At 37.1% G+C, this 16,391-nt stretch overlaps 1 protein-coding gene across 4 annotated transcripts in view; it reads right to left on the reverse strand.

The window, feature by feature from the left end:
• The window catches only part of Pcca (propionyl-CoA carboxylase subunit alpha), a 358,388-nt gene that overhangs the window by 206,933 nt on the left and 135,064 nt on the right, over positions 1–16,391 (reverse strand). For all 4 annotated transcript variants that reach the window (XM_046454817.2, XM_046454816.2, XM_046454818.2 and 1 more), the window contains exon 9: positions 488–566. In XM_046454817.2, coding sequence (XP_046310773.1) covers positions 488–566 — 79 coding nt within the window. The remainder of the gene's footprint in view (positions 1–487; positions 567–16,391) is intronic.

A 16,391-nucleotide genomic window follows, 5' to 3' on the forward strand; every position in this document is an offset into this window, starting at 1 on the left:
GGTTTTTTTTTGTTTTGTTTTGGTTTGGTTTTGCATTACTGGGTATGGAACGCAGGGTTCTTGTGCATGCTGAGCAAGCACTCTACCACTGAGCTATACCCACAGCCCTGACATAAACACTCAATGAAATTATGTCTACTCTTAAATATATTTGGTTCAAATTTTCAGATTACCTTCCAAATTAGAGTCAAATGTTAGTAACTTCTGCCTAAAAAACAGAATAACTATAATTGTTTAAAAATATACTGTAAAAACAAAAAGTCCCTTGTTAATGTTTTAAAATACCCTTATAAAAGCCTCTCTATAATAGGATACTCATCTCAAAATATAAAAAATGAAGGCTTTTCCATAATTTCTATTTTTCCCCATTCAATAAGTGGTTATTGTAATTACTCCATTATGCTGTTAGTATCTGTTTACTTGCCAGCTTAATAAAACTCTGGCAACTGCAATTTTCATCAAAAGTACATTTTGGACAGAGGCTCACCTGGTCTCCTCATCATTCCAAGCGACGCGCATGCCTTTCCCGCCACCACCTGCTGAGGCCTTGATCATGACCGGGTAGCCTAGCCGCGGGGAGGAATTGGACAGAAGTTCAGACTTTGATCATCTGGATGTATGAACATGACAACTGACCACATGTTCAATAACTCAGAAGACAATAACTAATTTATTTAAAAGTTCCTTTCTTCAGAGTCGAAAAAATAACACCAGTGTGATGATCAAATATACATTTTTAAAATGAGAGTGTGGCCATTTTAAAAGAAAAAAAAGGTTACTTGTATCAATAAACATAACATTTTCTCTGGTAATAAAATAAGAGCTAAACTAAATAAATAATTTGACAGTGAATTCCAAAATCAGAAATAGATGAGTATTAACTAGCCAAAGATAAAAGAAGCAACTTATGTAAGACTAAGAAACACAAACACACAAATTCCCTTCATCTGTTTGCATGTTTAACAAATTGAATTCCCTTTTTTCAAAAGTTGTGATTACCAGGTACTATAAGTATTTTCATCTAAAAAGTCACAGGGAATGCCTACAGCTTTATCAGCAAAACCTGATGGAATACAGATTGCAGGATCTGTAATCTGTATACGGGGTAAAAATGGGAGTTCATAACCCACTTGAATCAAATATATGAAAAATGATATGTCAAGAGCTATGTGATGTTTTGAACAACTAATTAAAAAAAAAAAAAACCTGATGGTATTGAGAAAAATCACACATGGCTGCAGAAAAGATCTAAGTGAGAAGCACCACTCCACAGCATCATGAAGGTACAAAGTGAGGCCCAAAACTAAGGACATCTCCAGCTAATGTTTATAAAAGAAAAGGAAATCATAAAATTGTTGTTAAAAGAGCAAGAGTCACCCTGACAATACATTAAGAAAAGCTATAACATCCCCTTCTCTGGAGGTTTGCTGGAAACATTGTGGAAATGCTCATATGTATAAGACCATTTGTTTATGATCTTTCCCAAAGAAAGAAGCAGTCAGTGATCCCTTAAAGGACCCTCCCTGGCCTGTGATTCTGTAGCAGCATTAAACTCTAGCTAAAGGATCCTGAGGGAAAAGAAAGAAAGGCCAGAAGTCACAGACCTTTGACCCCTCCACCACAAAACATCACCTTAACTTCAGCTTAGTTAAAATGACACTTGCTTCCTGAATATTTTATAGTCAATTCAATTTAAAATGTTTTGTTTGTTGCTTATGTGGGATAGCATTTTTTAAAAAGCTAAATTGGTGAGAAAAAGACAAATAACACATTGTTCTTGTATGAAGGGCCTTATAATTCAGGAAAAGAGGCAAAGCACCCAAATAACTTATCAGTGGGGACTCAAAGAGCAGAGGATCACAGGAAGGTGGAGAGAAAAGGGTAAGAAAAATACAACATAGGAAGTGTCATTTAAATGAGGCTCCAGAGGAGGAGAAAGATTGGAACATTTCAGACAAAATAGAGGTACTCATGAGATGAGTTTAAGAAGAGAGTGAAACACTCCTGTTGAGTACAGACTACCTTTGGGTTAGCATAAGAAAAAGAAGTAAATACACAGACTGGGCAGCATATGAAAGATTTCACCTGCTTTCATTCTTGAAGCTGCATGAAATCTTGCATGAGGTTTGATCCTGAGGGACAGTCAATGCTGTGGCCTCACAATGAAAGTCACATATAGGAATTAGTTTGCAATCAGTAAGGAACAATCAGCCTGCTTTTTAGGAGTAAAGTAACTCCGCCACCCGCCCCCCCCAACAATTCAAACCTTGTTGAACTTTTTGCCTACAAAATTCCATTTACAAAAATTTAAGGTCTTTTTTAGACAAATGGATCCATACCCCTCTAAAACTGTGTTATCAATTCACCACCACATATTATCTATCTCTGCAACAGGAAACCACAAGAGATGGGATGTCTATGTCCCACGTGTCTACCATTTTCAGATCCCTCTAAGGATTAGGAAATATGGCATTTTTTTTTCATTCTAGTATTAATCTCATCTTAGTCATTTAAGATGGGACCTGGACCAAGCAGTGATTTGTGAGTTTCAAAATCAGATGGTTTAAAAAAGGGGGTGGGGGGAGTCTAACTGGGAAAAGAAACCATAAAATTTGGCAATAAGAAATTATTCCATGTTCAGAAAAGGGGAGAAGTGATTAGAAAATAGGGCAAGACATGATAAGACAATTTGGGCTCCCAAAAAAGAGACAATGAGGTATCAGGCCTGTGAACACATTAACCCAGGAGGCAGGACTCTCTGATCAAAGCCTAAGAAACCAGATATAACAGGGTCAGGAGGAAGAGGGGGAGAAACTGGCAGAGTGACAGTTAGGCTAACTTTTTGAGATATCTTCGAAATTAATATAAAGGTAAACTTTTCTACTCAAGTTCTTATGCAAAATAACTCAATGAATGAAAGTGATTCTGGGATTACCTATTTCTGTGCTGTCACCATGCCATGAAGAAACAAGCCAACCACAACCAAAGAAGAATATTCCACACAGCTGATGTTAAATAATATCAAATAGCTCAGTCCCTCATCCCTACTCTCTTGCTGTCTCTCCACCACTCTAGGTAAGCCACAAGGTATAGGGATAGAGAAGAAGAAGGGAAAAAAGATTTAGTGAAAGTTAATTTTTCCCAGAAAAATCAGAAATGATCAACAAGTTGATGATTGCTGCTACCCTCCTACCTCAAATGGACATGAAATGCCAGCTAATCTTCTCCTGCATTCTCTTTTCCAATGGAGCCCTCGATCTTCTGTTTGGTTTTTGTCTACAATTCATTTATTTAATTTTATATTCTTCAACTGACATGTTTCCTTAGCACAACTACATACAATTCCTACAAGTTTTCAGAAGACACCTCAAAAATTGAGACTAAGAGTTAGTGTCATTCTGCCAGTTTCTCCCTCTCTTCCTCCTGACCCTGTTATATCTGGTTCTTAGGTTTTGACCAGGGAGTCCTGTCTCCTGGGTTAATGTGTTCAAATCTCCTGTTATGAAGATTACTTTTTAAATATTTATTATTTAATTGTAGTTAGACACAATATCTTTATTTTGTTTATCTATTTTTATGTGGTGCTGAGGATTGAACCCAGGGCCTCGCAAGTGCTAGGCGAGCACTCTACTGCTAAGCCACAACCCCAGCCCTGAAGATTACTTTTAAAAAATAAAAAGCAGAACTCAAGGCCCAGTGTTATTTGTTTTCTCACCTTTATGGTCCTCTCATGGTTACCTATTGCCACTGCCTTCCCTATACCCCAGACCCAGAGACAGATGCAACCTGCCTGCTGACATTCTGAATCCAACATAGAGGGGACCTCCATTCCTCACTTCCCTCCTACACAACAAGAGAAATGAACACTTCCAAAAATGAATGTATCAAATGCTACACTTGAATGTATCAAATGCTACACTTGAACAATGAATGTATCAAATGCTACACTTAAATGATTTCTATTCCTACTTTTCTGGATTCCACTTTCAAAGTGACATTTGACTATGGGACAAGACACCTTCTCTGCTTCTCTTGGCTCCCAACAAAAAGCATGGCATACTGTCCACCACAGAGCCAGCAGCCTTATTTCTACCTCTACCACCAGATTTTCATTCATTAGCTCAAAATGTTTACTGAATACATATGATTTGCCAAACATGGGTCTGGTTCTGGGGAATAGGAGAATGAACAATTCAGAAAGATTCCTGATCTCACACAGCCTACTACCCCTAGAAAATGCCACATGAATATGCATACACCTCATACAAATAGGCATCCACCCAAATACACATTACCACGCTCATATATACTTCTACATATATGTATACTATACACATGTGCGCGCAAACACACACACACACACACAAATGTAAGAGTGGGTAAGAGCTACCATAGAAACAACACACAGAAATGTGATTAGGGTAACTTTTCCTTGAAAAGGGTTCTCTGAGGGAACATTTAGACTGAACCTGAATGATAAATAGAGGCTAGCCCTCACAAAAATCAACAAAGAAGGAATATTCCTGACAAAAGGGCAAGTTACAAAGTGTCAGACAGGATAGGGAAGTAACCTGATAGAGTATTTATGATCATTTTGGCTGCATGCAATGAATGAATTGTGGGACCTGGGAGACTGATTAGGAAGCTTTTGCAGTAAGCATTCCAGGTGACAGACAGCTGTGATTCAGATTTGGCTAATCCAAGAGAGAAAGACAAGACTTGAAGTTTGTTTTAGAATCTGAGTCAGTGATAGTTTGGACATGGAAGATAAGCAAATGAAGGCAGACTCCAGGGACTTAGGCGCTTTCCTGTGTAGCTATAGATTCCGACTCAAAAAGGAGAATCTTCTGTAGGACTGACAGTGTTTTGTTCACCTATGGAAGACACGATGATTTACTCTTCAAGCAAATGCCGCCTCACACACAGGGCATACCCTGGTAACTGGGAAGCTGATAAAACAACATCTTGAGGCCAGGCATGGTGGCACACACCTGAAATCCCAGTGGCTAGGGAGGTTGAGACAGGAGAATCATGAGTTCAAAGTCAGCCTCAGCAAAAAGCGAGGCGCTAAGCAACTCAGTGAGACCCTGTCTCTAAATGAAATACAAAATAGGGCTGGGGATGAGGCTCAGTGGTTAAGTGTCCCTGGGTTCAATCCCAAATACAAAAGAAAAAAGAAAAAGAAAAAAAAAAAAAAAAAACTTGATCCAATACTCATTACTCACAGAATAAAGAATTTTATTTCAACTTTTTACCTACAGTCTCTTGAACTAAAATTTCATAGGAAATAATAACTAATGGAAAAGAAAAGCAAAAAGGAAGAGGAAATGATATTTTGGGAGAAAGGCCCTATTCCAAATTTAGTGATGCCCATCAGAAATCTTTAGTGGATCAAAGGGAAGGTGTGACTCTTGGTGGTGGAGGGATGTCTTCTTTTGGAAACATTTGGGAAATCTAGAATTAATTGCAAGGCTTTTGTTTCCTAAAAGAAAGGTTCAAAGTAAAAAGAAAATAAAAGGTAGCCCGGGAGTAGGCGCTGTCCTCTCCATGGATAGGACAGGCCCCATCATGGGCCTCAAAGAAGAAATAAAGGGCCCTGAAGAAAAGGTCCATGACAGAGAGGAAGGACCCCCAGGTGAAGGCTGGGTATCGGATCAGGGAGTCAAGGGTGTGCACTGGGGTCCTCAGACTTCCTCAGAGAGGAAGGACCCCCAGGTGAAGGCTGGGTATCGGATCAGGGAGTCAAGGGTGTGCACTGGGGTCCTCAGACTCCCTCAGAGAGGAAGGACCCCCAGGTGAAGGCTGGGTATCGGATCAGGGAGTCAAGGGTGTGCACTGGGGTCCTCAGACTTCCTCAAGCTCAATTAATATAAAGCAGTTCACTGAACTCGGGGGGTGTGTATTTTTGCTTTTTGGGGGGGATATCGTTCATGACAGTGACATTTTTTGAAGAATCTAGTATGGTCATTTTACAAAATATTCCACAATCTGAATGTATTTGATAATTTACTCATTTAATTCAGATTAACAACAAAAAATTTCTAACAAGCAATTTTTACATTCTATATAACTGATATTCTATCTTGATTTTTGTATCACACAAGGAAAAAAAAAGACTCCACTAGTCTCATTACCCATAAAGTTAGGTTTGAGTACTTAGGGTGGTGTATATTAAATTCCCTCACAGAAAACATGCCATTTTCCTTCTGTAACCAGCAAACCGTCACTGGACTGACACTTCGAAACCATGAATATCTTATATGCAAACAATATCTCACCCACTGGTAATAATGAATATTAATGATTTTTACTTTAATCAATTTCTACATTATTCACTGACAAATGAGCTTTTTAAAAATGAAGACAAAGATCTTTGCCTGTCTTCATTGTTGCTTCTCCACTGACTAAAACAGGGCTTAGCCAATAATGTGCAAAATCATAGTTACTACATGAATGTTCTAGCTAACCATTTAAATAGCTCCACATCATTTATTTTTACTGCTGTAATATATTTTACCTCATGAATATGTTATAGCATTATCCTATGAAGGCTCGGATGTTATCCACTTGTTTTTACACATAGAATGCTCCCATGAATATCTGTGTACTTGCTGTCTAGAACCCTGCCTAAGTGCTTGGAATACAGTTCTGGGAGTACAGCTATTGGATGGTGTGCAACTCTTATCGAATCCTTAAGAAATCAAACTTATTCACTTTTCTTTGTAATTACGATCATAATTGTACAAACTAACCATCCCTTGCTAGGACTCCTACCATGGCCTCCTATTAGAACTCCCTACCACTGCCTCTGCCACACTCGAGGTCAGTGAAACTTTTAAGCCATATAGGAAACCGTACCTCCTGCCAGACATTGTGATGAGCTTACATAAGACTAAGAAAAAACCACAGAGGTACATTGAAGTACAAATCATGAACCCCAAGGACAGGTATGTGTGGAAGTAGAGAGAGGTAGCGTTCATACACCAGAAAGGACTATTCTAGACATGTTAAAAGACTTTAAACAGGCCGGAGGGCTGGGGTTGTGACTCAGTGGCAGAGCACTTGCCTAGTATGTGCGCAGCATTGAGTTCAAACCTCAGCACCATATAAAAGTGAACAGATAAAATAAAGGCATTCTTTCCATCTACAACTATAAAAAATTAAAAAAAAAAAAAAAACAGGCCTGAAAGATATTAGCCTGCACATCAATTAATTTACCTGACAAATAAAATCAACTTCAATAACTTTTAGATAAATATTTTAAAAATCCGAATACACAGTATTCACAATGTCCACAATTCAATAAAAATTAAGAGACTGTGTGATGAAGAGGCAAAATGGGATCCATGAGAAAGAAAATAGGCAACAGAAACAAACTCAAATGAAGATCCTTAAAACATCCGTCACAAATACTACAGACAGAGTACACTAACCCAAAATGACTGGGGACAGAAGTATTTCAGATTTCAGAGTTTTTCCAATTTTATAATATTTACATAGAATTACTAATAGAGTATCCTGAATCCAAAAACCTGAAATCTGAAACTCAAAAAATTTTAGGCATTGAAAATTCCAAAAAAGGAACAAGGCAAGGATTTACCTTCTTAGCATTCCAGTCAAGAAAAGGAAATAAAGAATAAAAAGATTATGGCCAGCTGCACTCCTGTAATCCCAGCAGCTCAGGAGGCTAAGCCACAAGAATCATGAGTTCAAAGCCAGCCTCAGGAACAGCAAGGTGCTAAGCAAGTCAGTGAGACCTTGTCTCTAAATTTAAAAAATTGAGCTGGGGATATGGCTCAGTGGTCAAGTGTTCCAGAGTTCAATCCCTGGTACCAAAAAGAAGGGGGGAAAAAAAAAGAATAAAGAGATTGGGAGGAAGAAATAAAACTGCCTTCTGTGACAGATAATATGACTGACTACAAAGAAAATCTATTTAAAAATCCAAACAAATTCTCCAGAATTAATAAGCAATCATAGCAATATTGCAAAATATAAGGTTAAAATATAAGAGTTGATTGTGTTCCTGGGCTAGGGTTGTAGCTCAGGGGTAGAGCACTTGCCTAATACATGGGAGGCACTGGGTTTGATCAGCATCAATAAAAAAAAAAAGTAAATAAACAAAATAAAGATACTATGTCCACCTACAAGTAAAAGTAGTTCTTTAAAATTGATAGCATTCCTGTATACAATCTACGAATAATTGAAATATGAAATTTAAGACATGATATCATTTATATTAGCACTCAAAAATTGAGATAGATGTAAATCTAGCAAAATTTATATAGAATGTCTATGAGGAAAGCTATAAAACTCTGATTAAGGTTATCAAGAAGACTTCAATGGAGAGATACTCCACATTTATGGATAGGAAGATTTGGTACTGTTAAGATCAATTATCTGCAACTTAACATATAGGCTGAACATAAATCAAAATCCCAGCAAGCTATCTGTGGGTTTTGTGGATATCAACAAACTGATTCTAAAGTTTATATGGGAAGGCCAAAAACACACAATAACTAACATAATTTTAAAAGATAAGGACAAATTCAAAAGACAGATACTCTACAACTTAAAGATTCATTATGAAGCTACAGCAACCAAGACACCAGGATACTAGTGAAGGACTCAATGAGTTAATTAAAGCAACAGAAGAGAACCCAGAAATAGTGCACACAAGTATACTCAACTAAACCTTGACCAAGAAGTAAAAGACTTCTTTCCAACAAGTGATATTGAATAATTAGATATTCGAACCAGAGGCGGGGAGGGGGAGAGAAAGAGAAAGCATCTAGACAGTTTTTATGTTTCAACAAAAAGGAACTCAAAATGAATCTTATGATGTAAAACTATATAATCTCTAGCAGAATCAGAGAAAGGAAAAGCAACACTGATAAATCAACCTTTACTAAAATTTAAAACTTCTATACAAAAGACATGCTTAAGAGAATTAAAATACAAGTCACAGATTGGGAGAAAATAGTTATAAAACACATACCTGAATTATATATATATAAAAAAGAAAACAAAAAAATTGCATTCAAAATACACTTGAAACTCTTGAAACTCAACAATAAGAAAACAACTTAAAACTGGGCAAATGATGTGAAAAAAAAAAAACAGCTCAATAAATAAGATATATAGAATGTAAATAAGAATATGAAAAAATGTGCACATATGTCAGCAGAGAATTGCAAATTAAAACAACACAGTAATATATTACCACATGCCTACTGGAATAGCTAAAATTCAAAACCCTAACAAAACTAAATATTATCAAAGATGAAGGACGGCTAAATGATACCGTGAAGTCTAAATTTCTACAGCAAATACTGAAAGAATAAAAATAGAGAACAAAATTTCTATCACAGTACAAGGGGTGAGAAAGGAAAAGAACAAGATTTTTTTTTAAATCATCAGCATCAAAAAGAAGCGAAGAACAGAGAGAAAAGAGAATATAAACAATAGAACAAACAAAAATTAAAAAGCAGATTACTTAAATAAACCAAAATATAGTAGTAAACACAACAAGTATAAATGGACTCAACTCTCCAGTTAAAAGACAGGAACTGCTAGTCTGAACAGAAAAAAAGTAAAAATCAGTTCAAATACCTACAAGAGGGATGTAAAAAATAATAATTCACTGGCAGATGAAAGATGGGAAAAGGTAAAAGAACAAGGCCAAGTTAAGCTTGTTTAGACATATTAATATCACATAAAATCTGACTAAAAAAATAACAAATTAGTCACAAATTTTTGATAAAAAGTAAAATTAACCAAAAAGATACATGTTACCTATTAATTTAACACAGGTAAAATCTGGCAAGCAAAAAATAAAATTTGGAAATCCACTTTTTAAATAAATGATCAGATTAAATATCCAAAAACATCATTAGAAGACTTAAATATCTTAACAGGTAGACTTGACCTATGGGTCATCTGTATAATACAAATAATATTTTGAGACTATGCATTCGTTTTTACACATGGAATATATATTTAGAGTGACTGGCCAAAAACAATGTTCTCAAATATAGAAAATTCTTAATTAAAAAAAAATCATATATTCATTGATCATAAAGCAATTAAGTCAGAAATAACAAAACAAAATTTTGTATTTTTTCAATTATTCTAAATTATTTTATCAAATAACATGTCAAAAATCATAATGCAAATTTGAAAACACTTAGAACGAATAATTATGAAAAATACATATCAAAATTATAAAATAGGGTTAATTGCCAATATCCCTAGTTTGATAGTTTCTCCCAACTACTGGAAGTATTGGCAACTACAGCTGACTTTTCCTCAATTTTCTGCCTAGTCTTGTCTCATCCTAGGGGGAACCTACACCCCAGCGGTTAGCTTTTGCCTCAACTTGACAACTGTGAAACATTAACCCACATTTAGAACTCTGAGGCCTTTGTTAACACATGATGTCAACTCAGTTCAATTTCTCCCTTAGTCTAGTTTCCTTTACTCTCCCACAGGTGTTTAAGGGTATTTTTCCAATACACTTCCAGGGTCTGTCTGCCTCCAAAGATTCTAATTGTAATACAGGTGCCATGTGAAAAGCTATTATAGTGTTGTGAGCAAGAGATGACACTAACTTAAAGAAAGGAGTAGTAGAAATTAAAGACAAGTGGATGAGTTCAAGAAATATTTAGGAGAAGATAATGATGATGATCTCTTAAACAAACTGAAAAACCACATGAGATACAACAGTGGAATACCAAATCATGGATAAGGCTTCACAACTAATCATCAAAATTGTGACCTCTACTTCCTGCCTCCATAACACCTAACGCTGCAGATGACAAATTCTCCATCAGTCTAGCTGCCTAAGTACAGCCTACACCAACTCTTCCTTCCCATCCTACAACCTGACAAATAGGCAGAGACCATGTGTAATACAGAAAAAAAATAAGGGGAGGGACAATTAAAATGTGGTGCACTGAGCTCTGATGAACTTAAGAAAACTGCACAGAATCAGAGAAAAGTTGGTACACTGCTAGAATTGTCCAAAAAATCTAATTCAGAATCTACCGGGGAATTTGGCCACTAAGTACCAGGGTGGTACACTGAAAAGTGCCTGTTGTGAATACTATCAAAGAAGTAATTTAACTTCAAACAAATTAGGGAAATGAATTCCATTTTCAATGCATCATTCATTTTGTGTGTATTGTATCATAATTTTCCATTGATTTTATTGTTCTCTTAATTAAAAATTAGTTACATTTAATCTCCCTATGGACCTAGGTTAATCATGCCATTTGATTTGCCACACTTTAGACTGAGGTGATACACATTTGCATCAATACTACTTGGGATCTATAATATCCAATAAAAAGGAAACATAGTAAATATATATATTTACTATTTCTGGCAGTTCAACTATGAATTATCCACATTCATACTGCTACTATCTCTAAAGATGGCTAATTCTCAGTTTTTCCTGTTGGAAAAAGAAAAGGTGTGAAGTGACCACAGAATATCTTGCCTTTCCTCAGTTGTCCATACACATACATAAATACATAAACAACTGTTTATGAGTTGTATTTATTAGATATAATAATTTATTACTGAATCATATATTTATAAATATATTCTATTAGTATATTACATATTGTCTAAAATGCATCCAATGTAAATTTTAATATACTTATTTTTAATTTATATATTTAAAATGTATTAATAATAAGTGTGCTGCTAGTCAGTCGCTTTCTGTCACTGTGACAAAATAACCTGACTAAAACAACTTAAAGGAGGAGAGACCTGGGCTCATGGTTTGGGAAGTTTCCATCCACGGTGGCCTGGGTCCCTGTTTCTGGTCCTCTCGTGAGGCAGCACTCATGGTGGGAGGCTGAGGTGGAGCAAAGCTCTCACCTTAGGGGGCCAGGAAGCAGAGACAGGGCAAGTAAGGGAAGAAAGGCCAGGACAAGATGTAGCCTTTAAGGACACACCCCCAAAACCCATCCCTCCTACTAGGCCCCACCTCCTAAGTTTCCAGCACCTTCCATAGTCCATTAAATTATGAAACCGTCATTGGAGTAATCCGTTGATGAGGTGAGAGCCCTCATGAATGAATACCAACAAGCAAGAGAAAGAAGATGAAGGACTGAAACACAATTATGTGGTCTTTCAAAAGCCACACCTCCAAACAAACACTGCTGCCTTGGGGGGCAAAGCTTTCAACACACGAGCTTTTGGGAGACACTCAGATCCAAACCATACATTGAGTATCAAACATGATATATTCATTTAAATAATTAAATAAGAATGAATCAATACTGCACACACACAGACACCATCATGGTATGCTAGATAAGTTAAAATAAACTATTGATTTGGTGGAGAACCACAACTATACTTTATTGAAAACCTGATTATACTGGCCTATTTTTCTTGGCTTGGATAAATAAAAAACAATAGATCCCCTACTCTGCTCCAGGGATCAGAAATCAGTGCACTTCATTGTGCAGATTAGAGCAGAAGGTGTTCACAGACAAGAAGTTTCCAAACAAAAACCAACATTTTTTTCCCATTACAATGTGTTTCCACATCACGCCTGAATGTTTTGCAGTCTTTTGCAACAGAGTAATAGAAAAAGGAAAACATGCAAGAATGAACACCAACAACACAAGAGGAAGAAGACGAAGGACTGAAACACAGACAGAGGCAGCACAGTAAACTCCACAGGAAACAAAGGGAAAGTATGGAATCATGCTTATGGCTAAATGTGTATGTGGGAAAAGAAATACAAGCACCAAAAGATGGTGGGAAACAAAAAGAGAACATGCATTCCCGTCTCCAGGGGAGTATCATTTCAACCTCAAATGACCACACTACTTCACAAGAATCTTTTTGTTCTTCGGGTGTTGGGAATTGAACCCAGGACCTTGTGCTTGCTACATGCACACTCTACCATGGAGCCACACCTCCAGCCCCAAACTTCTCCACCTAGAATGGATTTCATGAAGTATAGTTCAACACCCCTGCACCGTTTTTCTTAAACATAACTTTTCCTTAGGCATTTTTTATTACACCTCCCTGGATACTAAACCTATCTTCTCCTGAAGACCAAATTAGCAAATAAATTAACAGTACCTAAGATTGTGGAAAAGGTACATTTTAATATCTTCTCAAAGTGTCTTCAAGAAAGCTTTAACCAAGAGTCATAAACAACATTTAAAAATATTCTAAGCAGCATGAAATTGAGATTTCAGGAGTAGTATTTTTTTCCCTCTTAAATATGAACAATTTGTTCTTCTATACAACCAACTTTTAAAAAGCAACCTTAGAAACAAAACAAGCCATATCATACCGAAAGCAAGGTGGGAAGCATGGTGGAGGAAAGCAGCCAGAGCAGGGAGGAAAGGCCACCAGGGTCCTCGCAGTAATCAGAAACAGGCCGAGGCAGAGGCCATCAGAAGACTAATGACAGAGTGGGAAACGGGAGAGCGCGGCTTCCAAAAAAAGAAGTCCCAGGTTAGCGCAGACTAGTAAGATGTTCTAGTACACTGGAATCTGACATTACTAAAAACTTCCACAAGGGCTGGGGTTGTGGCTCAGGGGCAGAGCGCTTGCCTAGCACTAGATTTTTTATGTGGTGCTGTGGGTTCAAACATAAAAAAACTAAATGAACAAAATAAAGGTATTTAAAAAAATACACTTCCATGAGTCCAGCCTAATAAACAAGGATCAGTCTGCAAGAATGAATGATGGGCAGAGTGCAGTGGCACACACCTGTAATCCCAGTAGCTCGGGAGGCTGAAGCAGGAGGAGTTCAAAGCCAGCCTCAGCAAAAGCAAAGCACTAAGCAACTCAGTAAGACCCTGTCTCTAAGTAAAATACAACTCTGCCACCGAGAAATACTACTTCATGAACACTAGGATGGCAATAATTAAAATAAAATAAAATTTTTTAAAAAACCAGAAAATAACAACTCTTGGCAGGAAACTGAAAAACCACACATTTCTGGTAGAAATCTGAAAAGGTACAGCCCCCATGGAAAAGAGTCTGGTAGTTCCTAAAAAAGTTACTATGTAACCCAGCAATTCTGCTCCTATGCATGTAGCTCTAACTGAAAACATGTACTTGAACTAGCACATGCACACCCATGTTCACAGCCACACTATTTATAATAATTAAAAGGCAGAAACAACCCATTTGTCTATTAACAGATAGGCAAAATATATATTCACACACAATGGAAGATTATTCAATCATATGAAGGAATAAAATTTTGACACATGGTAGACCACAGCTGAAAAACACTTCTAATTGAAAGAAACCAGGTACATAATTTCATATATTATATGCTTCCATTTATATAAAATATCTGGATTGGGTCAACCCATAAAGACAATAGTTAATTAATGGTTATTGGGGGGTATGTGGGGGAAAAATAGGAAGTAAATACCAATGGGTAGAGTTCCTAGGGGGAGTAATGAAGATATTCTGATATCAGAAGATTCTGATGGCTATAAAATCTTATGAATATGTTAAAAACCACTGAATTGGGCTGGGAATGTGGCTCAAGCGGTAGCGCGCTCGCCTGGCATGCGTGCGGCCCGGGTTCGATCCTCAGCACCACATACAAACAAAGATGTTGTATCTGCCGAAAACTGAAAATAAATATTGAAATTCTCTCTCGCTCGCTCGCTCTCGCTCTCTCTCTCTCTCTCTCTCTCTCTCTCAAAAAAAAAAAAAACCCCACTGAATTATGTACCTTGCAAGGCTGAATGTTATAGTATTTAAATTTTATCTCAAATTTTTAACATTTTATCTTCAGTGTAAAAAATTTAAAGCAGGTTGCCTCCAGGAATAAGGGGTAAAAACTAATTTAGAAAGAGCATGAAAGAACTTTCCGGGGTGACAGAAATGTTCACTATCTTGGTAGGGTCCACAGTTACATAGATATATACATATATTAAAATCAAAATCGGCAAATATAGGCAACATTTACTCACATTTACACATAATATGCAAATTTGCACCAAAACTATATATAAATACTGAATTCAGTTTATGACATGTATATGGAAGTTCTTCTTTCTTTTTCTTGGTGAGGGGGTGGGAGCAGTACTGGGGATGGAACGCTAGGCATTGTGAGCATCCAGCCCTATGCTGAGGTATTTGGTAGGACACGTACCAATATGTGCAGTTTACTTTAAAATACAACAAAAAACAAGATGGGTTAATGATATGGTTAGATAACAGTGGTATTGAGTATATAACATGTCTTTGTGTACATACAATACAATATATTATATATGGATATATAATCTTGGTGTTGAAAAAACAGTATACTATAAAGTTCTTTGAAAATGCTGTTTGATTGAAATTTTTCAAAACAGAATATTGGTGAGGAAATTACTGGCAAGTAAATTACTGAACAAGTAAATTACTGGCAAGTCACAAGTACCATGCAGAAACTTAGAATATGGTCATCAGACACGTATCTGGGTGGCAACATCGGGGCATCTTCCCTGGAAGACATGATATTTAAGCCCAGATATGAAGACTACATGAAGTCATCTATGAGAGGATATCAGCATGAGTCTTCCAGGTCTCCTCTATACCCCTCCCCCAGAAGACCTTAATCCTAAGGCTCTGAAAGTTGGTGTGTTCAAGTGAGCCAATGGGACAAGGAGGGAGGTAGCAGAAAACTGGAGACAAAGACAGGCTTGAATCACATGGCATCCATATCAGCAGGGTACTGTGAATTCATCCAAGGGCAATGTTATGTCATTAGCGGGTGCAAAGCAGGGACGGGTGGGACGGGAGGGGATGAGATGTGCCCTGATCATTAAAGTTTTAAAACATTGCATGACGTTCTATGAAGAATGGTGCTAAATAAGGGGTACAAAAACTATTGCCATAGTCCTTGCTATGACAAGGGTAGTATGGAGGAGAGAGGGGGTGACACACACAGCAGGCAGTGACTATGGGGTGTGTGCAGAGAGGATGGCAGCACCTGCACAGGGACTTCCATCCTACAGGACAACAGGGAAAGAGGCGCCCAGGACACATCCCAGGTCCGGGCCTCGAGGAATCGGGTAACACTTACTGGGATGTGGAAATCTTGGGAGACTGGGTTTGTAGGATGTTGGACTTCAGGATAAAAGAAAAAAACATTTTAATTTAAATTGAGCATAATTTGTGATCGTGAGAAACATAGGCAAAAGAAAAGAATCAGAATAAACAAGAAACTGTCAAAAGGCAGGTTTAGACTTACAATTTCTTTTCCTTTCAATAATCAATTTGACTTAATTGTACTAAGGACCTTTGGTCCAGTAAAAAGATTACTTTAATGGAAGTCAAGCTCACTGATTACTGATATCTACCTTTGGGGTTAAAGGTAAACTGGGGATCAATAGCTCTCTATCTCT

Source organism: Marmota monax, unplaced genomic scaffold (genome assembly GCF_021218885.2).
Source record: "Marmota monax isolate L192 unplaced genomic scaffold, Marmota_monax_Labrador192_F-V1.1 WCK01_AAM20220418_F8-fsc00026, whole genome shotgun sequence".
In the NCBI taxonomy this organism is placed as follows: domain Eukaryota; kingdom Metazoa; phylum Chordata; class Mammalia; order Rodentia; family Sciuridae; genus Marmota; species Marmota monax.